The following is a 24,432-nucleotide window of genomic DNA, read 5'->3' as shown; positions in this document are numbered from 1 at the left end:
TTTTCATCTTCCTGAATACAGGGCATGGTCTGTTAGGTTTACAGTAATTACATACAGTGCTTCACCTCATGCATTATGCATGACAGTAAAAACATCACCCTCAAGTGACCTCCCCATGCTGCTGAAAAACTACGGAATGTTATTAGTTCTCAGCAGGAAGTTTATGAACTTTCTGAAATCCTTCTACCTGTCAAGGTTGTGAACAAATGTGTTGCAGACTGCTAAAAATGTTCCTGGATTTTAATGAACAGGAATTAAAGAGTATAATTTAGTGCTGCCAAAATTAATTGCTATGCTCTAATTGCACAGTAGCATAAGACAGGAAACTGGTACCTGGCTGAATGCAGAACTTTAATTTCTTAATCCCATTAAAAAAATCCCAAATCCTGATTCCTGAGAACCACAATGTCAACAGAGATGGCAGAAAACTACAAGCAAGTACACACAGATAAACTCAGAGCTAACTCCATGTGCTCTAACAACAGAGCTCTACTTCCAAGATCTATGAGACCTTAGCCTATTTGCAATGAAATCCAAGGGCCTGATCAAGTCCATTTCTCCTTTGTTATATTCCCATTTTTAAAAAAAAGAACTAAGTGTTGATACTGTGTAGAACAGGAACCACTGTGAACAAAGTCTATGCAGGTAAGACAAAATGAAGAGGTCTCCTTCTCCTACCCTCCTCTGCTTTCATCTTTGCTCAGAGCTGGGAAGAAGTATCTTGGACTGCACCATATTACAACGTCTGGTCACAGAAGTCTCCCTTTCTCTCTGCAGACTTATGCACTTCCACACAAAAGTTTGACTGGAGCCAGAAGAATTCGGTCTTTCCTAAATAAAAGCCACAGCCAAAACAACACCAATCTTCTACCACTAGTATGTCACTGGTGACAATTCAGTGACAGAGCAAAGCTGGCAGCTATAGGTCCTGGCCTCCTACTAACAGTGTACCACACTTAGCACTTCTGCCGATACACCTCCTTGCACTGAGGATACACAGTACTGCTAACAGTGTACGTACCCTCCAGGCAGGGAGCTGAGAGACAAGAAATGTCTGACTGCAAAAGAGAAACCTCAATAACAGAGAACTGGCATTCCTTATACCAACAAACCCAGCGTTGTACTTTAAACCCCAACTTTCTGTCCTTGGTAGCACAAGGTGAAGCTCAAAAAGAGTGTACTCTAGTGATCATTCCACAAAATTCAGAATATATTCAAATCAGACAAACATACCTACTACCCTCCTTCAACAGCGCAATGGCAATCCGGATCCGATTCCTTAGGAAGATCAGCATCAGTATGATTATGACCTCAACGACACAAAGCATTATCACTGCAAACAAACAAACCAACCAAGTCAGATTTATCAAGAATCAAACCAATATGTTGCCTCTGCAAATTGTTGTTTTTTTCTTTCTATTTTACACTACTGTTCATGAACTCCATAAAATTCTCTGCTAGACCAGTTCTCTGTTTCTCTCACTGCACACTGATCTTCAGTCCCATTTCATAGTTTCATCAGTTCCAGTGTAGGGAAATTCTACATGCAGAGAGTTAGTCAGAATGTGCAGGACCATGACATTAGCATTTATAATTTTAGAAAAAAAAAGGAACATACTGTTCTCAGACAAAGATAATAATTTACTTAAATGTGACTGTATTATTTGGCCTTAGACACAGTTCACCCTTAACAAATTCTACTTTTCATAAACAAGCATTTTGCATGCTTATACCCTAACGCTGCTAAATTGTAGTATTTAGATACAACAAAATAAAAAGGAGATGAAGAGTCAACTTTTTAATGACGAGTGCATTTTTCTGATATATATTATTCTAACATTTAGATGTACTTAAAGCAATAGGTTTGTTTGAGTATTAACCTGGCATGAGCTCCTTTCACCTCATTTGAGTACAAAAAAAAAAAGAGGCTAAAATAGGACAGTTTTGGATGAATTATTTTCACCTTGCAGTTGTGCTGCTGGAATCATACAAACTTGCTCTGAGGTCAGAGAGCTGAGAGCACCATGTCCCAGAAGATCTCCTCTCTTAGTTATGAGCAGTGTTTGAATCATAGCCCAGATCTGGTTTAAAGAGTCTGCTTCAGTCTGATTTCTATTCTCATCAGTTCAAAACCTACTTCTGCAGTAGAAAGTAAAATTCTCTGGACTTCATCTAGAGAAGACAGTCTTTAATGCCTAAAGCACATCTCCTCTGACTCTGAGACATATCCATTAATTCTGAGTGCTTCAGACGGTTAGACATTTATGCAAGCCCAGCAGTTGTGGAAGGTTGCACACAGAAGGACCTGTCTCACAGAATCATAGAATCATCTAGGTTGGAAAGGACCTTGAAGATCATCTAGTCCAACCGTTAACCTAGCACTGACAGATGCCAACTACACCATATCCCTAAGTGCTATGTCAACCCGCCTCTTGAACCCCGCCCAGGGATGGGGACTCCGTCACCTCCCTGGGCAGCCTATTCCAACATCTCCTCCAGCTGAAACTAAGAAGTTTTGTGGACAGAGAAGAAGACACAAGGGACAGTATCCCTAAGCCTTGGCTTGTCTGGAGGTGTGCAAAGGGACATGGGAATTGACCTCAGGTCCCGCAGCTTAGACACAGTCTCAGAATGCAGACCCAGATAGTCACAGATGATGTTAAAATGTGATCCCAAGCACTAGCAGCACCCCCAGCCACCAGAACTGCAGCTGGCAAGTGACCCGCTGTGGTGCTCAGAGCCACAGACTCTGCTCAGAACAAAGTTTCTGTTACATGCATTTCAGCACCTATTTTTGATACGGTTCCCCATGAAGGAACAGATCATCAGGTTTCCTTAAAGTTGGTCTCCCTCCAGTTCAGCTTAATGTAGCTTGTCCCAAACACTGTGAAAAAGGGAAGCAATGTCAGTACATGATAAGTTCTAGACTAGGACTAAGAGGACCTTGGCTCCACTAAGGGCAGACTGTGTCTGACAAATTTGGTGGCCTTCTACAATGGGGTTACAGCGCTGGTGGATATGGGAAGAGCCACTGACGTCATCTCCCTGGACTTGTGCAAAGTGTGTGACACTGTCCCACACAACATCCCTGTCTCTGAACTGGAGAGACATGGATTTGGCAGATGGAGCACTCGGTGGACAAGGAATTGGCTGGATGGTGGCACTCAGAGTTGTGGTCAATGGCTCCATGTCCCAGTGGAGAGCGGTAGATTTAGATGAGATATCAAAAAGAAATTCTTCCCTGTGAGGGGGGTGAGGCCCTGGTACAGGTTGCCCAGAGAAGCTGTGGCTGCCCCCTCCCTGGAAGGGTTCAAGGCCAGGTTGGACAGGGCTTTGGGCAACCTGGGCTAGTGGAAGGCCCAGGGGGGTGGCACTGTATGGGCTTTAAGGTCCCTTCCAGCCCAAACCACTCTGTGATTTGATGACCTACGTTTTCTTCAAGGATATTTAACTGCTTTGCTGGATGACTTTGGAAAAGGAATTGAATTCCTGAGTACCTCAGTTTAACTCATCTGAAAGTGACACTGACCTCTAGATAAACTATACATTGGCTGCTAAGAATCAGAGCTTGGAGAGTTACAAAGAAAAACATAATAAAGTCCTAATATTCTCTAGGGATGGCATACTAAAAAGCTCTGCCTCATGAGCTCAGTGATCCAACATAGAGTTAAATGAAGACACAAAGCAGAGAAAGGAGATTTAAGCAGTAAACTACTGCTCTATTAATTTAGCTAACAATAGGGAGAGGCAGTGTTTTAAGTTATGTCCCATTCATCATCAATTAGTGTCTGTGTGCCTTCTAATAGAGCAGTAACACTAGCACAAGTAATATCTGACAGGTATTTGTTCTCTCCCACCCCTTCTTCCCTGGGGAGGGATGTGTATGCTTCAGGATGTCCTGTTCCAGCAGGCTTTTGTTTTAAATACACTGCCCTTGTAAGAGAAGGCAATAAAGCACTTTTGAAAACAAAGGTGTGAAATTTGCAAAGGTTCATTCCACAGTCTTAGATCAACCTCTAAGGAAATTCAGTGACCTGAATGTAAACAGTTCTACAAAGATGTGTAGAGTTATTATCTCATTTCTGGGGCCCTCAAAGAAGGAGAATAAACAGATTGGGAGAGAAAAATGCCCCTCCTTATGCACCTTCATCAGGGCTAACTTAGTTATTGCCTTTTACTTCCCCATTATGAAGACTGAACACACAGGAAGTGGAATGCTAATAACACAATAAATAAAAAAAAAAATAACATTTTTCATTCTCATCACTAGTGTGATTGCATTATCTCCCCTTACAAATATGCTAGTCTCCTTGCAAAAAAGTACATTTTTGCACAATACAAAGAAAGAGAATTCTGCTTACTTCTCTGAGCAACGTATGTAGAGGAGGAGATTTAACAAGGCAGAAACTGTAGCAAAGACAGTGATTGATTCTCCTGAATATCCATTAACAGATACCAAGTTTAAAGGGCACTTACTAAATGCTAACCATGTTTGCCTCAGCTGCAGGTACACTCTGAAGTCTGTCTGGAATCCGATATCGTAAACAGTGAGGTCAGATCCGGGTATTCCTTTAAGATGATCATACTCCCAGTAACAATGCCAGATGCCTTTTAAAAAACAAGCAATATAAAATTAGTGTTTCTGAAGAGTGCAAAGACAAGCTTTTAACAGTAATCTTTTACAAGCCAAGTGTTTTGTCTTCAGCATGTCAGGTAAGCAAAAACCAAAAAAGCATTACTGCGAGACGAGTCAATTATAACGTCACATATACAGAAAAGAAATATCAGTACATGTGAATAGAGAGTAAGCATACTGTGGGTAGATAATTCAGGTTACTACATTTGGTGCTAAGTATCAGCACAGCTGGATTCTTACTAAATTTCACTGCCATTTAAGCCCTTCTCACTTAACCGTGTCTAAAACTAGGCATTAATTCTCCCAGTTGTACTATTTAATTTATGTAATTACTGATTTCCTTGCCCAGATTTAAGCAATAAGGAGAAACAGCCACAGAGGCTAGAAGATTACACCTACCATAACCTATAATTCCAATCACACCAAAGATGAAAATCCAGAAGAGAACCCCAGCCGTGAACCTCAACAACACAAGGAAGAGCAGACTCACAATCATTGCAATGAACAGCCCACTGCAAAGACAAGAAATGGAAACACAGGGAAAACAAGTGTGAGAATCTTCCCTTTCTTGCATGTCTGTTACTTCAAATGAGGGTCGCTTCTTCTCATGTAAGAGAATAATTTGTAAAAATGTATTTCAAAATCTTCCCTGTGAAATAGATCATCGTGGCTATTAACCACTATTAGAAACAAATAGCTTATATACGGTGATCTCACAGGGCAGAGCCAGAAATGTCTGTATACACCAGGTTCTCAGGTTGGCTGAACAGGGACTAGTACAATGCCTTTTTGGTCACTTACACCAGCTGAACAACTCACTGCCTTTTCCAGGCCATGGTTGAGTCTACAATACAGAAAGTTAAACTAAAGGACAACTTATGGAGGGGGGTTTGCTCTTTTATGTCCTCCATTAAGAACACCTACTTGCAAAGAAACAGTGTTAGTAAAGTAACATTTTAGGAGCTTTCCTAGAAAAAAAGAATTAAATTTAGGAGGAAAACCAGTGACTCTTTCTACCCACCAGAAGAGATCAGGGCATTGTGATGCATAAAAAGAAACTGCTAAGAGCTATCAATGAAGCCCCTAAGAAAGACACACTGTCTTGGTTTCAGCTGGGATCGTGTTGTTGACAGCACACTCACATTTTTAGTTGTTGCTAGGTAGTGTTTATACTCAGTCAAGGATTTTTCTGCTTCTCACGTCCTGCCAGCAGGAAGGCTGGAGGGGCACAAGAAGTTGGGAGGGGACACAGCCATGACAGCTGACCCAACCACACACCTACAGAGTCTCTTCTCTTTACCAAGTCTGTGGTAAGGAAATACTTCTTTTCATTTCACTCCCAGAAAGCAAGTCAAAAAGGAAAAAATGACTGCACAAGGCCTTTTTACTCAGCGAGGCCTTCTAAAGCAACGTGAACCATAATCCCATCCAACAAAAATCCAGCTCAGATGTTTCACAGAACATTTCATTTCTCAGAATTTTTAGTAGGTGTTATATCAGAATTTTGTATTAGTACAGTCTCAAAAAAATTTAAAACCTCTTCTTGCCTGTGTTCAGTAACTTCTTTTCTGAACATTCCCAGATTATTTAGCCAGTTATCAAAGATAAAAAATGGGTGAGCCTGATCATAAACAATCAAAACCAGATGTTTTGGGCAAACTAAGCCAGCTGGGCAGAGGGACAAGAAAAAGAACATCAGCTTATTTAGTTAAACCTTTGTAAGCTGGTCTTAAGTCCTAGTCCTTTAAAGGCTTCCTAGCATGATGTATTTTCCCTTTCTGAATGGCTTGTTTGAAATTCAGAATGTATTCCTCAAAAAAAGTTGTAGTTTTGGAGCTTATGACTCCATTCTTGAAAGCAGTAAACTACCTTTAACTAAAGTTACCTTTAGATACACGCAAGTCCTAGTAACACCGAAACTGAGTACACGGTAACAACTGTCCTCAATACACTGGTTCCCTTAAACTGAGGCTTGAAAGCAGCAGCTCTTTTGGGGTATGCTAAAAAGACTAGAGCAATTCCATATTTATCCAGCCTCTTCTCACTATCAGGCATTCATTGTCATCACCCAAACTCTGGCACTTTGTCCAGTAATCATTTGATGTATGCTATCATTTGGTGAAAAGTGTGAAGAAAATTCTGTCCAGCTACTTTAAAAGTAGCAACAATTCCTTATAAAAATATTGTATTTGAAATGTGAAAACTGGCTTCAGTACTTAGAACTTCTGTTCAAAAAATTCTCAATTCTCTCTCCAGCCTATCTGTTCAGGGGTATCTCCTTTCAAGGAATGGTGCAGACCATAAACCTGATTTCAACAGGAGATCTAGAGAGAACCAAGCTGGCTGAATACCACGGAGTTTCTTCCCACTGACTATTGTGAGCACAGTATCAGACTATGAGAAAGCTGTCTTCCCACTGGTGAGTGAACTCCTTTAAAAGCTGACAACTTACGTTTCTCAACTCATTCTCCATATTAAGTTTATTATCTAAATTTTACGTATTTACTGTTGTGGATTTGCATTCAGGCTTGAATAATATATGCTTAATAAGTGCACATTGTAGGCTCCCACCCGGCAAAGCCTTCTGCTCCTGTTTAAATTGATCAACACCCTGGTCCATCAAAAACAGTATTAATGGGCTAAGAATGCATATATACTTACATATTTGCTTCAGTAAAATAGCTACTTCTTTTGTTTCAGTGCTGCATTTTTACTCATTGGTGATTAGTGAGTATTAATTGCAATATAAAGGTAATGCTGTTCAATACCTTTTGTTCTTGATGTTGCTTTGCCTGCTGCATTGGATTTACAGATTTATATTGGATTTATGGATTATAATGGATTTAACTACATATTGCTAGTATGAATTTAGAAATTATGTGTTCTATATATACACTAATGACAGTTGGCAACTGCAATTGGTTTGGAAGTCTCTTAATTAAGATTTTTCAGTTTTGGAACTACCATGTAGATGGGTCCTGCAACAGAGACGGCACGTCCTGTTTTTCTGCCTGGTAGGATAATAAAAAGCTACTCCAGATCAACTGACACACCATGTACATATGCTGAGCTCTCCCTACCTCAGGTACAGAACCATAACAACATTATTATTATGTGAAGAAAGGAAATGGCAGTTGCTCCTTGAGTTTAAAAGTAGGATTGGTAACAAACACATACATGTTCTATTTTTTAACTCTCTGCGTGCTCCAAAGTGAGTTTGGAAACATTAAAAATACCCATGAAAATCTTACATTAAAATCCAATACCAAGAAATGGCATAGTCTTCAAAAATTTTCATTCCAACTGATCTTGCATCCAAGACATTATTGATGCCGCTGAGAAAAGACAAACCACAGAAAAGGTTGCTTTAGGTAGAAAAGCAGAATTTATTTAAACAACAAATAGGCTCAGTGCAAGAATTTGAAATATCTTTGCTGTCGACAAGATTGTATTGCTATCCTCCTCCAGTTCTGTAACCAAGCCAACATCAACCACAGTTATGCTGAAGAAAAAACCTGTGTAAAAAGTCTATAGAGCTCCTGAAAATGCTTTGTTAAAAAAGCTTTATGAGTACTATGTGCCAGATATAATTGCCACTTATGTCACAAGAAAAGTGCATACTATTAAGATCTGCAATTTACCAAGAGCCAAACAGATAGCAGAGAAGCAGAAAACTGCTTAGTGAAGCAGAAGGTGGACTTTATGGAACTGTTCTCCTATCCCACAAAGTGCTTGCACATATTAATGTTTTCCTAAGAAGAAATGAAGGATCTTCTTATCAAAGAGCAGGCAATGTAGCTGTAGATGCCAGAAGAAGGGAACTGCATAAGGTGCAGGTGTTATCAGTGTTGGTAAGGTGCTAGAATGTGGCAGCCCTGGATGGAGAGGTAAGAAGAGGTACCCCTGTGCTCCAGACAGGCTGAGGACTGACAGCAGCTGGAAGAGGGAGGGTACTGCAGCAGCTGATGCCCAGGACTGGAGATGCTCGCTATCCATCTGCAAGGGGGGGTCTGGTCATGCATCAGCGCCCAGTACATTGCTCGTTGACCTTTACAGGTACTAAAACCAGGAGCACTCCCATGAGGTGAGATGCCCACAGTACTAGGACAGGCCATCTTAGTGGAACGGCCATCACAGGAAGGGATAGCCAAGGCCATTACTGGCTGGCCTGAGTCCTGCAGCATTTGTATTTCATTTGAACCTCCTTTATCTTTCTTTAATACTAATTTTTGCTAGGAAAAACAAGAATGATTTAAAAACTGACAGTCACTCTGAGACAATCAGACTAAAACTTTTGGCTCCTTGCTCATTTCTGCATACCACGGTGCTGGTTCTTCTTACTGGAACTTTGCAAGAGTCCAGGCACAGAGAGACCATTTACTAGCAAGTCTTGCCTGGGTACCCTCAGCTGTTTGCTACAACAGATTCTGATTATTTTTTCAGTTCCTAAATTATCTCACAATCTCAGAATCTAAAAACGAGCACTTAAGAAGGGTAACACCTACTTTGCAGCTTCCCTGAGATCAGTTACATTTCTTGTTTTCCCTCTTCCATCTTTGAACGTAGTCTGATTTGCCACAGTTAGCACACCATTCTTCGTGGAGAAGTCTGGGAAGCATCTCTTAAGAACTATTCAAAATATCAAAACAAAGTATGCATATTACATTTCACATCAAGCTCCACTTTTATCACTTGTCTTTTGTAACATATTTAAATAATTTCAGATTCCCAGTCAACTGTTTTTCAACGGATTATCTAATGATATGTTGACTTTGACAAATCTTGGAAGAGCCATTATATTCAAGATTATGATTTTTATGCTCTGGGGCTTTTTGTTCAAGCTCAAGCATGGTGGGACCGTAGCTTTCAACTGGAGATTCCAGGTGCTACCGAATAACAACAGTAGTACGTGTAGCAGTTTAATAATTTGTAATAAATGCAGAACTTACTCTCTGTCAGTATCTGGGCAGCTTACAAAAACTGCAGCTTCTCAAATATGTCATTTCACGGTAATAATCAAACCAGCCTCCAGGGACAGACTCAACACAACTGGTCACGAATAGTATTAGCACACAAAAAAATACACAACAGCAAGTGTCAGTTCCTCATATGCCAGATGAGCTCCAGTACCAGCCACTATTACTAGAATTCTTGGAGAGGAAACAATGGAAAAAAGACAGGAACTATTGGTTAGACAGAGGGAGGAGGAGATAATAAAAGAGAGAGAAAAGGAGAGATGTTTACATACTCATCCATGTTGCCCTGCTCTTGGCTGCAAAAAGTCCTGGTTTTCATTCCAAAGGGAAGAGCGGGTCACTCCTCTACAGAGGTGTACTTTAACTTATAGAACAGTTCTGTGCTTTCCCCATCAGCTTCCAATAAGTACTGATGCCAGGGTTCAATATTCAGTCTAGAATATCTACCCCACTAATTATTGTGAGGAAATAATTAAGTAACATGTCTCTTCCTCCCTCTGTAATCTTTGCCCCGTGTAGTCTAAAAGAAGATAATAGCTTCTTTGCAAAGTATTTTCTGTCTTTTGGGTCAGTACTTCAGTTTTTATACAAATTCTTAGTATTTTTTTTTTAAATGTAATCCATATTTTCTCTTTCTGATAACCTGTCCCTGGTTTACATTTGTCTATTTTAAAGCATGGAAAAATAAACAGCAATATCTTATCTGCATGAGCTTCTGGATCAGTGACAGCTACTCTTGGTATTACACTTCTGCAGCTGAGATGAGCTCTGAGACCTGTGGTTATCTACTCAGAAACACCTGCTGACCATAGTGACAAAAAACATTTTTTTGGCCCCTTAATTCCTCTGTATGCCCTGCATAGCCAGCACAGCAACTGGAAAGCGAGCTGCACTGTAGCTGGGCTCAAGTACCACCTGAACTTCAACAGCTGGCCATAGGATTCTTCCTACATTCATGACATTTTCTTGAGGCCAGTGGGGTTGCTGGCACATATGTTTTGCAAGGCACAATTTAAGCTGTAAAGTTTTTGTTATCAGTGATGATTCAAGGGCAAGAAAGAGCTCAGCCTGACCTGATCACAGAATGTTCATGGACGGCAGTTAGAAAAAGTAGTAACAAATCTTTACACTTTTAAACTGTTTAAAATTGAATGGATGTCACTGTCAGATAACAAACAGCTCCTAGTGACCTTGCCACAAAACACTTTTCAGACTGGAGTTGTGCTTTAATGTGAACGCTTATAATCTGCTAAGATGTGTGTAAGAAGTAGAACCACTCACAAGGCCTGCTTGGAATGATCATCGAAGGACAATCTTCATCACGTAGGACTTGAGCAACAGACTAAAAAGGGGAAAAATAGGAAAGCTGAATACATAGCAGAATAACTACATGTTTTTTGTTTCTCACCCAGTCTGAGAAAATGCCCTAAACTGGGCTTTGTAGCCTCCTCCCCAAACTTGACTGGTGGAGCTGCAAGATACATTCATGACGCAAGAATCCAAACTGCCATTGTGATTTGGGCAAAGACTATTCTTTTCCCCTGTTCTACTGACAAAAAAGAAAAGACCTGTTCACTTTCGATCAGCATCTAAGCCAGAACTGACTGGGCAATTGTTCCTTGCCTTCTCTTGGCCTCTTCTCTTAAAGAAGAGTAAGAATTTAACACAATTAATATAGCTGAATTGCAAGGTGTTTCAAAGATGGGAAAAATAACGCAGAACATTTGAGTGCAAAATCAGTTTTGTGAGGGATAGATTAATTTTCCTAGCTAAATTACAAAGTAATTGTAGATGACTCAGGGCCTTAAGAACTGGTTTGAGATACTCTGCTCTGCTGTTGTGGAGTACCTAAGCACTAAAGGATACTGCTTGCCACAGTACTGCAACTACATGGGTAGCTGCATATATTCTTTTAAACAGAAAGTAATCATTTCAAGAGTGGGGTATTTGGTGTGCATACAAGACCTTCACCCCCAATTAAATCACTGTCAAACCACATATATGGGACAACTCCTTATATGGCAAAATCAGAATAATTCAAAGCTTTGATGTAGCTCAGTAAAATCATGCATATTACATACTGCTTGAAGAAAAAAATGTATAGCATCACCTACTGATACACACACACCTTGCGAGGATTGTTAAAACCAGGTTTGCAGAACTGCCTGAAGTAATTCCACTGATCTGGTTTGTATCTGTAGGAAGCCTGAACATCAATGTAGGTTGCGAACCTGTCTGGGCACTTTGAGACACAAAGCTGCAAGAAAAGAAAAAAAAATGAGTAAAGATACACTGGGGGTAGAGAAGGGTAAGGGAAGTCAGTGTAATTAAAAAGCAAGAAAAAGGCCACCTATAGAAGTGTACTGTTTTATGGAATTGCCTTCTGTAACGTTTACTGCAGTATTTAGAAAGGGACATATGTTTTCCTTTTGATTCCCTAGATGAATACTTCTAAAATTCTTTGATAGAATACACTTTCAAATTCTCTCCTCATATCTGGCATATGAAGCCACTCTCTGTATCTTCTTAGCTTCTACACGTTCTGGTAGATAAGCAGAGCTTTCAGTCTCTTGGAAAAAAAAAAATATTTTTTTTTGAACACCAGGAAAAAAAATCTGTCGGTTCCTCCTCTACTTCCATCAGCAGCAAGGTGGTGCAGTAGCTACTTTCACAGGATACATGTAATTTCTTTCTATTACATTTATGAGGAGAACTTTATTAAAAAAAAGTCTCATGTAGCTAAAATTGTTCCACCCTTCTATATAGTCTCTGCAGTCAAATACATCTCCACAGATATCATTCAAGTCAAATTAGTGTAAATGACTCCAAGGTGACTTTTTACTACACTCTAATGATGAATCTCCCCTAGTTACACAGCAAGAGGGGTGAACGTGCCAGGAATAAAATTCACACCACTCAAGGTACAGACATTACAAATGGGATCTATGTAAGAAATCAAGTGAGGACTGGGGTTTGATGAATGCATCCACTCAGAAGTTAAGATTTAGATTTACGTAATGGAGAAGCAGCTGCCCCAACACACAAACTCTGAAGGCTCTGCTGGTCACTGGAATCATGCAACTGAGTCAGAACAGCCGTTCTGACTCCGCAGTGTTCCTAAATACTGTGAGGTAGTTTAAAGTCCATCTTTTTAGCGCGTTTCAGCCTCTTCTAGAAACCTGTTCTCTGTTTCCAAAGCTGTGCTATCCAAACACCCTTTGCAAAGCTCTTCTATCTAAGTACCAGAGAGACATCATGTACAAAACTGTATTTCACCTCAAGGGCATTCCGCCATATATGATTCACCTAAAGGAATTTTGGGAAAAGTCTCGTACTAATCCCTGGAACAGGGCAGATGCTGCAAGAGGGTCTTTCCAGATGAGTACTACAGTCCTATGGACTACTCACAGGGCAAGGACCACAGAAAGAAGTTTTGTCCTTCTGGGACAACAGGTGACTAACAATTATACACTTTACTATAACCTCAGTTTCCCATCTATGAAACAGGCAATGAAACGTGCTGTCTATGGATCCAGTGAACTGTAATAACAGTTTGCAAATGCACAATCTTACTCAAGAACTGAAGCTCTTCCCATGCCAGTTCTTGGGGTTTTTTCTTCTGCTATTTGATATGAATGAGACAGGAACGAAAGACCCTGTCTGCAGTTCAAAAGAGGAATTATCAAACAAACGTTTCTTCAGCATCTTCACAAATGACCAGAGAATTAACCATCTGCAGTAGCAAACAGCATTCAAAAACATTGTCAATGTTGGAGACGTTGTATGTTTGAAAAGAAACAAAATAACTACTCTGCTCCCCCAAACTCTCCTTCAACAAGTATTTCACCTTACTTGATTCATGACCACTGCCAACTTGACCACAGCACCAGTCAAATCCCACACAATGACCTCAGTATTTCTGAACAGGCTGAATTGTTCCAGTAAGAGAGTCTAAAGACTGCAGGGTAACAGTGTCGGTGTCTGTGTGTGGACAGATGGGGATTCCTGAAGCAAATCTGCTGCCGACAGAGAAAGTTTCCATTCTGACAGCAACTGGTCAGTGTTAAGAGGGTTCTTGTTCTTCCTTGCTGGAGATTTCCATCTCTTCAGCTGTGTCAAATAGTCCATACGGTCACACTAACTGATAGGCCAGAAACATCTATCAAGGATAGGGATCAGGAGTAAGGGCAAGCTGGAATGGGAAACATTTTAAAATGATAGTCAAATAAATAGACAATTAACATTTGTAATCAGTAAATTGGTTACCACATAACAACCCTCATCCAAGTTAATACTGGACTTCACTGAATGTTGTCAAGATTGCTGAGACCATACTCTGTCACCTGCAGTTTAATTACACAGTACAATTACTTTGGCAGCAAAGTTGGATCAGAGCAGTCCTGCACCTAATTCCCCTGACCTACCCCATGCCATAAGTTGTTGCCTCATGAGATGAACTGACATAACTGCTTGTGCAACTGCTCAACAAACCAGGTCAGTAAAATTGTCTCATGTAAAAAAGATCAGGAAGATAATTTTAACCCACACAAGTTCAGTGAGTTTATTTCACAGCTTCACGAGAAGTTGCAGCACAGCTAAGGGAGTACAAATTGTGGCATAAGGCAAGAACAGGCTTTCAAGATCTTCACTTTTGAAAGCGCCATAGCTCTAACTACACCCAGATACTCCTGTCACTGGGGACATGCACGTTTTCTTGAACATGTCTAGTTTGGAAAAGCCTAGATGTCAACCAAAACTATTTTCTGCATGCACTAATTACTACTGGATAGATGTCTGTGATGAATTCCTAAGTAACAAGTTCCTGTATTCAGCTAAAAGACTGGTTTTGGTCAACTCTTATCCAAAATACACAATCTCGTGCATTTCTGTTTATTTTTTCTGACCATCACAGGCTACAGAGACCATGTGCTACACATACCATCTATAAAACAATCATACTATATTTTGAAGGGTATAAACAACAATTTTTAAATCCAAACAAATGTATGTCTAGTTCTTAAGCACCATGACTAAGAAGCAGAGAAAATATTTTATCTCTGTATTTCACTCACCTGTGTTGTAGGGCACTGTAGGTTTATTAACACTACGGGGCTGGCACATTTCAGAATGTTAAAGTAAAACAAAATGGTCTTGTTCCTGTGGTAGTGGATATAAGATAATTAATGTTATATATATAGGTGCTTATACATCGTACCATTCAAAAATTTACAGCATATATCGATATTTAAATTCTATTATTGTGAATGGTCATATTGCAAACACAAGGCAAAAAAACCAAAACCCAAGCAGACCCTGAACGTTCCGTGCCAAGACATCTCTGAAACCAGAAGTATTTGTTCTAAAGAATGTTAATTTTGAGAAGTTTGTTCCACAGCAGGGTTATAAGCTGAAACAACCCTAGGCACTGTCACAGGTACCTGCAGTCCTGCCTCTAAGAAGTGAGGCCTGTAAAATACCCCTGCAAAAACCCAAAAAAAGGAACTGCGGTTCCTTTGCTTACACTGAGCATATGGTGTATGTACCGCATGCAGAATTACTATCAGCAAACGCTACACTGTAAAAGCTGCCGATTTTCTGTTGATCAGAAGGTGGCACCAAAACCAATCAAAAGCTTTTTATGGTTGGGAACCGAAAACATCTGGCTGGGAAACTGAACAATAATAGCATCTGCTAATAATGCTGATAAACCTCCTTTGATGTAAATAAGGGACAGTCTGAGCGGTTTTCACCCCAGAATCCACACACTTGACACTTCTGGAACTTGAGACCTTGAGGCAGCTGTCACCTCAGTTTGGATTTGTTGAAAACTTATTACCCCAAGATCTCCAGATTTAACCTGGGTTTTGAAGACACAGCAAAATATGCTGTTAATCTTTGCTATGTCAGAAAATTATCAGATAGCTCTAGTGAAGATGGCGTGGCAGTAGTCCTGCCCTTTTTACACGAGAACTCAAAGTCAGCCAGCCACGCTGGGACTGCCAGCCATGCGTGTCCCTCTAAGAAATGGTGTGTGTGCCCCTCCATGGCCTACGATGTGCAGGAGAACACAGTAAGTGGTGCCTGAGCCACCACTGGCCCACACCGCGGCCATGCAGCACAGAGGGAGGATGTGGGCCTCCTGGGGGCAGGATGGCAGGAGGGACGATGACCTGTGCTTGGGCTGACAGGGCTGCCCCTCTTCTCTCTGCAGACTCGGCACAAGTCCTGCTCCCACACCTCTCCATCGCATCCCCCAGTCCAGGACACAGCCTCTGACATTTCTCCAGCATGTGGTTCCCAGCAATCGCTGAATATGGCTGTGCCTTCAAAGCCAGTATGTAGCATCACTGCACATTCAAGCTTCCTTTAAAACTGGGATTAGCTCAACTGCTTGACATTTTACAAGGTTAAATTGTTTTCACTGAGTTCTACTATGCACTGCTTAACGAAATACGCACCCTGGCAAAAACAATTCACCATCATTAGCTATTATTTCTTCACATCAATAGAATAAAATTTTGGACTGAAATGTCATCGTTCTTCAATAGTTTCTTGACAGTATTCATAATCTGTGAGCTTCTCAAAGCCATTAATGTAATCTTTTTTTTTCCTCATGTTTTAGCTCACTTGCTGATATTGTCAGGAGAGAAGAAAGTTTAAACATATACATAACCCAAGAAAACAGCCACTGAGAACTACATCTGTATTCTTTATAATGAAATGTGTTGTATTCCATGATTACGCTGTGCTCTGTAGAAGGCAAAACAAGCTTAGAGATTACATGGAGATTAATGGATGGATTACAGGGAGACACAAAGAGGCCTAAGAGACATTCACATGACAACACAAGGTAGAATTTGACTGCATGGAATTCATTGGAGTTCAAATGACTTTTTGCATGAGCTGTGAATGTTGGCTTGGTTTTTAGCTGGGGATGCTTGTCCTAAGCACAAGATTCAAAACACAGAGACTGTGATCGCTTTCCAAGGAAAAAGTCTCAGACTAGGCCCTAGGGCCATAGACCTGGGTGAGCCTTTCACATTGCTTACTTTCAGGGCATCTAAAAATCTGACAATGGTATCAGTGACAGCCTGACAAGAACATCCCACACCTCTGCTTTTAGGGACTAGAGGGACTTGTTCAGAGGGGCCTCCTGGCCTACTGCCATAAACACTCCTGCTTTTCCAGTAGGTTGTATTATGTGTCTTTGGCTTATATTTTTATAAGAAACTCCTCAATGTAGCAAAGAAGTGCCAAAATGCAGTCTCAGTAGCTGTATTATTCTCCAACAATCATATATAGGGAGGGACATTTGTGAATACAAGCTGAAAATCACATTGTAAAAAATAACTAAAGGGAAGACTTGAGTAACAAAGAGAAAGAGGGAATGGGAGTGGATGATAAGAATTGGAGAGAAGCATCTGGCTGCATGCCACACACTGTGTCTGAGACTCCCATTTACCCACTGATTCCTACAGACCAGAGAGGGGACAAGGACAAATTGGGGGCGAGGCGGGAAGGGAGCAGAGAGGGGGTACAGTGAGGGGAACACACACAACACTACAACTTTTTCTCCTGGTTTTTCTCTTCAGGAAGTTGGACTTTCCAAGAACTGCTGTGAAGAATCTTAGCTGGAGGGTGGAACAGGTCTTCTTACACTATCTAGTCTGTTTCTTCTGTAAAGAAACAATTGAGAGGATATAAAGTCCTAGCTCTACCTCTGTTCCACTATCTCCTGCTCCTCCCCTTCTGAACTGCCTTTGGACAGTGGCTTCCTCAGTTTTTTCCCAGAAAACTAAATGGGAAAGGAAAGAAGCATCAAAGAGCTGTTATCAAACAGTAGCTTCTGTTTCACTTCCTGCATAGCATCCAGCTTCTTGACATTGACAAGGGCATAAAGGGTGCCTAATACTTACTTTTAAAAAGAGAGAAGGTGAGGGGAAAAAGCAAATTATTTTTTAAATTCTGTTTCATAAAACAGATTTTCAGAGAAAACATTGGTGTGACATCTTTCTTTCCTGAGCAGCTATTTTCTTGTAGAAGAACTCTGTTGATACCAACTAATTAATTTAACACTCATAATTCAAAACTTAAAAAGACTGGGAAACAGAGACAAATAGAGCCGTTGGCTGATATCCCCAAGGAAGGTATGGTTGCAGCTACCTGTCTCCCAGACCACTCAGTCTCCTCTCTACTGGCACTGAACAAGCACCAGAAAAAAAAAGCCAAGAGCTTTCATTTACGGTCTTTTCTGTTATTTGGTGCATGTTTAGAAAAACTAAGAACCAGGCTACAATGCTTTAGGATGACTCTGATCCCAAGGTGGACAGAAGAGTTACTCAATGGGTTATTAACTATCCAAACTTTGGCAGTTAGGAGCTGTGCCAGATAGTCACTTTCTATGGAATTAGTGATGCAATATTTAAGTTATATTGATACTTTACCAAAAATATTCACTGAATAATGAGAACAACTGCATTATAGTAGTAAATTGGGTCTAGATTTGCACTGAGCAACCAATCTATTTCTAAACTTTGTTTGGAATAAATACAGTAAGGGTGTCGCTGTCTCTTCAACTTCCCACAAGAACCTCCAGCAGACAGAGAGATTTGAAACCTCACATCTTATTCATAGTGCATGTGTAATAAAGGTATGTGAATGGATTTAGTACTCACTCGTTGAGGGTATCTTTCTGGCCACAGAACTGCCCATAGCTGTCAGTTGGATAAATCACTTTCCTGGGGTCTCCATGCACCCAAGCTGCAAATATACACATATCTTTTAACATTTCAGTCAAGTGTACACAGCTAATAGCTGAAGCTGACTAGCATGAAAATGTATCACCTCTAATGTACCATTTTAATCTTTGTTGATCACCACTGTAGAGTACTGATTTGCAGATTTCCTAATGAAAAACTAAAACATAAACCAAACTAAACTGAACTAAGATACGGATGAGAAAGCAAACCAGTTCACTTTTTACCTTCAGGACACATATATTTGGCTTGTATCCAAAATATGATGTAATGGACTTAAAAAATAATGGTTATTAAAATGGGAAAGAAGAGGAGCTAACTATGTAGACAAATCTGAGTGTTCACAGGCAGCCACAATGGCATTGAAATTAATGGGATTACCTGGGTGTGTGACAGAAATACACAGAGTGTGACTGAATCTAATGGACTCCATTTGCACTAAGATGGAAACAAACTCTCACTTCGTAAACTAAAACATTTCCTGACCTCTCACTTGGCAATTATCCCATTTTTCAGTTATTAGGTCTGCACCTGGCAACTTATGTTATTATATGCTAGCATGAACCATACTACTGAACAGGAAGAGAGATTTATATTGACCTTTTAAACTTCTCTTCTCCACTTCGAAGCAGGATTTCTTCTCCAAGCCATTTTCACCTGCACCATTATTTCCCTTTGAGGATCAAGTACACACTAGCTGTTACTATCAGAATTGTTATTTCTAAGCTGTAGCATGCAGACCTGACTAAGCTTCCTTCATGACTAGCCAATGACTAGCCTTTGAACTATTCTGACTACTAACTGCTTATTTGACCCTAAATAGCGGAAAATTCATTTATTTTTAAGTATCATCTGAAAGTAAGATATAATGCCAAAATAAATTCTGTATCACTACCCTGAGCTGACACCCTAAAATCAGGTTGCTAGAGAACTGTAGAAAAGACCATTGATCTTCTCCCAAACATTTCCTTGTGCTTGTATTATGTGGAAAAAATTACAGGTATTACAAAGATTTTAGTCCCAACCTTCCCCCTCTTGCACTATATACTGAATGTCAGGAGCCCACTTAGCATACACTTTAGGCTTTGATCTATGCAAACCACCTTGAACTTGCTTCTCTGTAATTACCCCATTTTCTCTCAACTTTGTGACATTGTATTTAGTCATTTGTGGAACTGTCATTTCCCTCAAGGTCACTTCAGTAAGAATAACAGCACTTAACAACAACGATATGTGCAGTAGAGACAGAACCTATGTAAGATCTCAGAGTAGCAGACTGCAAATTTATTGAAATTTTCAGGACAGATGCACAACATATCTTCATGGCTTGCAGTTATAGAGAATTTGTAATGCTACCTTTCACCTGGAATGGTTTTAGGTTACCAAAATTAATCTGCTAATCCTTTTTAACCTATGTTAGCTGTCCTGTGTTTTGGAGTTTGTAAATTAATGCTGCTTGGTACCAAACACTTTCTGAACATTCAGATTATCTGCATTTCAGATTAACTGTGGTGTTCTGAAGCTCAGGGAAAGGTAAAGTGCTTCACCAGTGTTAAACCCCATTTACTTTTTCATTTGTTAGCCCCCCACTTACTCATTTCAGTAGCATTACTTAATAGGAACACCTAGGAGGCATCAACTCTCTCTTCGGAATTCCTGTGATCAGTTGGTAACTCATATGTGTACATGACATCAGAAAGCAGACAGCTCTCTGGTGATTTCAGTGAGTCTGTAGCTTGTGCCATGTACACTTTCTTCCAACATGACTCTTGACAAGAGGGAGGGTTTTTTTCTACTTTAGTATGACCTTGCTTTTCATACACATAAAAGCCTGGTCCCAAATGGATCAAGCTCCTATACAGACCTGAAAGACCTTTCAGGTCTTACTTGCATGATGTTAGATGACTCTGATACACTGGTGTTTTCCTAGCCCCAAAATTAGTTTTTTTAAATTAGTTTGTCACATTATTAAAGGGACTAATTTTTCGCATTTGACTATTTTTTCTTCAACACCAGCAAAACAGAAAGCAGTAGAGACAAGCCCCACCATTCAAAGTATGACAAGAATTTTGTAGCAAAACTTATACCTGCTTCATATAGATAACCTGGAAGTAGTCGTAACTGTCAACAGTATCCCTTTCCTAAGTAGCATACTAAACCTGGAATTATTTTTCATGTCTCAGACAAACCTGGGAGAAAGGAACAAGCAACACAATGTTGGTTGGGGTGGGTTGGGTTTTTTTTTTGCTATCTCAGTCTTATTAAGCATTTTTCCATAAGAAAGGCCCACATGGCCCAGGCTTACTTCCTTCAGCCTGTTTGGGTGGACTAACACAGCCAACAAGAATAAAACTCAGCTCATCAAAAGGGCAGAGCAGTGTATTCTCCTCGCAATCTTTTTAGTTCCAATACAAAGTCTGCTGAAATATTCCAAAAGGCTCCCTTGGTTTCACTGGGTTTGTATCAATCCTTGGTCTTACATTTAATCACTCACCTTTTGCAGTGTGTTTCTCAATTATTAGTAGAAATTATCAGAGTACAAACAATGGAACACACTGCTCACTTCTGAATAGAGTTTCTGTTCAGACTGTACCTGCTCTGATCTAATTGTCTAAAACTACTCCTGCTTGGCAGTAGTTGTCCTGTGTGCCTAAGGCTTCAGTCATGCTTTTAATAAAATGAATTAAAAATAATCTGTTTTTAAAATATAGATTTAGCACACTTTGTGAAAATTCCATCACTGGGATCAGTTGATGGGTAGGTGGAGGAAGATGCCTCTCAGCTAAATTCCAAAGTGAAACAAAAAATAATTGGGTCTGATTTACAACATATACATTTTGCATCTAATGAACTCTGCAGCAGAAAGAGAAGGGGAATGACCAACAGAAGAGAAAATACACAGCTTCTTTCATTGCCTGTGCCAGGACTAACCATCAAGATTAATAAACTTAATCCTCTGTAACCTTCTTCGCAAACTTAGAGCAATGACAGTGAAAGAATCCATGTGATAAATACACAATTTTTCTGGCCTAGTCAGTGAAGAGTAAGTACCTAATGCAACAGTTCTCCCTGAGTGAAGAAGGTTGTAAGAACTAGCCTGACAGAGCAGCACCGTGTTTTGCACCATGGTTTGCTGCACTATTGGTGACTCACTGTCAAGCACTAAAATCCAGTCACATAAAATTTTTATGGCAGCATGCTCTGATGCTCATAAGGCCTCAGTCTGAGTGCTGGCACAAACATCTGGGCTAAAAAAGAAAACTAAAGAACAGCTGAATCATAGTACACAGTTGACAACCCTCAGAGCTGCAATGTGACATCCTATGACACTGCCATAGCATTTTTGGGAGGCCTGCAGTTATGTCAGTCCTTTTATTGATGTGGAGCCAATACACATGGACAGTAACAAAAATAACTAATAATCTGTCACTAAATGTCTATCAGATATGCTCCTTTTTTCTGGGCTATTGACGTGGTTATAAAGGCTGGAAAGCTCCCTGTCAAGGAGAAAATGTGATTAGACAAATGACATCTTGTGATACTTAAAAATGAACTGCCAATCTGTTTATAGTATGTGTCTCATTCCCTCTACTGCATTTTTGAAGGGACAGTCTTTCATATCATTATTTTGCTTCCCTTAGAGGTAAATTTTTTAAAGTTTTTTTAAAATGTTTTAGTGTATGGAGAAACTGACCTGCCAAATTGTTCTTATGGCTTTTATCATAATCAATTTACCGATGTATTGAACAGGTAATAGAACACATGACACAGAATTTGTAAACCTGTGTTGATAACACTAGTACTGTATAAGCATCCCTTGGAGCAATACAACAAGATTTATTACTCTGAATTAACCTGTCTTTTGTAATGTAAGGCTCTTTCCCATGATAACTTATTTGCTGCCTTTTATGTGCACTTTTCTGAATTAAAATGACCTTAAATTAAGAGGCTGCCCAGATAGAGTACTGCCCAGATAAGCCCAGTGTCTCTGAAATAAACGTGAAGAGTTAAGTCAGTTTGACAGAAAGGAAAACTACACGGACTGTTAAATTGGCACTATTAATTCATCTGTAAAGTTAAAAGAATGATAGAATTAATAATAACTATTTCTATTCAATACAGTCAGCAATCAACAGCAGCCATCACTGAAGCAGATTTTGGTTTCATCTTTCAAGGAGAATTGATTACCTTTTACTTGGACTACATTTCAGCCCCTCTGAAACATAAAAAAATTCCACCCCACTGTTACACAGACACACATATAGCTGAAGCCTATGTGAGCCACATATACAATACTGAGGGCCAAATTTGACTCAGATATTCAGTCATAGTAGTTGTGTGATGAACCTGCATCTATTCTTTGCTTCTCAAGTCAATTTAAACAGGGATCCAGAGTGGTCTTCACACATATTCAAGAAATTGCAGAAATCTACTTTTTTTCTTTTTCTATAATAAGCCGTAAGGCATAATTCATGATGAGATTTATAATCTATTTCTCTTAATGTGAACTTCTTTGACTCTCATGTATTTTGTACAGGGCTCGCCCCTAGAACTGTACCAAAGCTGATCTCATTTTTCACTTAGAAATAAATTAGAATAAAAAGAATAGCTGAAGCACAGTACAAGGAATGATGAAAAGCAAGGACCACGTGGATCTGGAATTGGAACTGAACTAAATGTTTCTAGACTGGCAATTCAAATCTTCTCTGTAAGAAAGGTAGAAAAAGTCACCAGCTACAAATTCAGTATCTGATTCCAGGAACAGGTTCTAGTTCTAACCAATATTGCATCAGGTTTGCGAGAGAAGGCTGTTCAGACGCTTCGTGTCCAGTAGGAAACCACTGCATGTGCAGAGCAGGGACTACGACCAATGCACTGTCTCACATCACAGTAACTACATCGTCTGAGATCACAGACATGAAGAAGCGAGAAACTGGTCAGTCCTCTTCCGCTGCAACATCTAGCGTATGCGGTTCTTTGGAAACTGCACATACAAAGTTGAAGTAAAGCTCTAGCCAAAAAATGTAGGAGATTCATACAGTGCTGGAAAGAGAGCCAAGATCTGGCAGCACAAGGAATACTGTAGAGCTAGAAACTGCCAGTGCTCTCTCTCCTTTCCCTTTATCCAGGTAGCAGCACTTCAGAATATTGCCTGTCTGCACAGCAGCTGCCACCAGTCACCAGAGCTTTTCATGATCAAGAAAGCAATAAACACTCCTCTGATCTGAGTTCAGCTTCTTCAGTTCTGGCTTTGCATTTGAGCAGTGACAGAAAAAGAGAGCAGAACATCAATGAATCACAGAATCACAGAGTGGTTTCAGTTGGAAGGAACTGTAAAGCCCATCCTGTCCCACCCCCTGCCCCAGGCAGGGACACCTTCCACTAGCCCAGGTTGCCCAAAGCCCCATCCAACCTGGCCTTGAACCCTTCCAGGGAGGGGGCAGCCACAGCTTCTCTGGGCAACCTCTGCCAGAGCCTCACCACCCTTGCAGGGAAGAATTTCTTCTTTATATAATCTAAATCTACCCTCTTCCAGTTTAAAACTGTTCCCCCTCGTCCTATCCCTACACCCCTGATCAAGAGTCCCTCCCCCCTTTCCTGCAGCCCCTTTCAGTCCTGGGAGGCCGCTCTAAGGTCTCCCCAGAGCCTTCTCTTCTCCAGCTGAACCCCCCCAACTCTCTCAGCCTGTCCTCACAGGGGGGTACTCCAGCCCCCCGAGCATCTTCATGGCCTCCCCTGGCCCCGCTCAAGCAGGTCCGTGTCCTTCTGATGTTGGTGCCTCCAGAGGTGGACCCAGCACTGCAGGGGGGTCTCCCGAGAGCGGAGTGGAGGGGGAAAATCCCCCCCCTCGCTCTGCTGCCCACACTGCTCTGGATGCCAAGGGAACTTCACTGGACTGCCACAACTTCTCAAATATGATGGATAGTGGCTTAGCAACTTCATCCGCCAGTTCCCTCAGAACCAGCGGATGCATCTCATCAAGTCATGAAAAAATGAGTCAATCAGGCAGGAAGAGTACAACAGCACAGACATTACAGGGACGTCCTTCAAACACGGTGTACTC

The 24,432-nt window shown here is 40.5% G+C and overlaps 1 protein-coding gene across 2 annotated transcripts in view; it reads right to left on the bottom strand.

Annotated features, from left to right (window-relative positions):
• Window positions 1-24,432, bottom strand: part of SLC44A5 (solute carrier family 44 member 5) — an 89,311-nt gene that overhangs the window by 17,953 nt on the left and 46,926 nt on the right. The window contains exons 4-12 of one of the 2 annotated variants that reach the window (XM_074831722.1): window positions 18,288-18,372; window positions 14,685-14,769; window positions 11,741-11,869; window positions 10,894-10,954; window positions 9,142-9,265; window positions 7,888-7,971; window positions 5,036-5,148; window positions 4,477-4,608; window positions 1,234-1,333 (exon numbers count right to left, since the gene is read on the bottom strand). In XM_074831722.1, coding sequence (XP_074687823.1) covers window positions 1,234-1,333; window positions 4,477-4,608; window positions 5,036-5,148; window positions 7,888-7,971; window positions 9,142-9,265; window positions 10,894-10,954; window positions 11,741-11,869; window positions 14,685-14,769; window positions 18,288-18,372 — 913 coding nt within the window. Of the gene's footprint in view, window positions 1-1,233; window positions 1,334-4,476; window positions 4,609-5,035; window positions 5,149-7,887; window positions 7,972-9,141; window positions 9,266-10,893; window positions 10,955-11,740; window positions 11,870-13,464; window positions 13,765-14,684; window positions 14,770-18,287; window positions 18,373-24,432 lie in introns of those variants that run through there. The other variant, XM_074831723.1, reaches the window with a different exon arrangement.

The sequence above is a fragment of the Strix aluco genome, chromosome 8 (genome assembly GCF_031877795.1).
Source record: "Strix aluco isolate bStrAlu1 chromosome 8, bStrAlu1.hap1, whole genome shotgun sequence".
Lineage (NCBI taxonomy): Eukaryota > Metazoa > Chordata > Aves > Strigiformes > Strigidae > Strix > Strix aluco.
The sequence above is the reverse complement of the archived record's forward strand: the minus strand, read 5'-3'. Positions and strand labels throughout refer to the sequence as shown.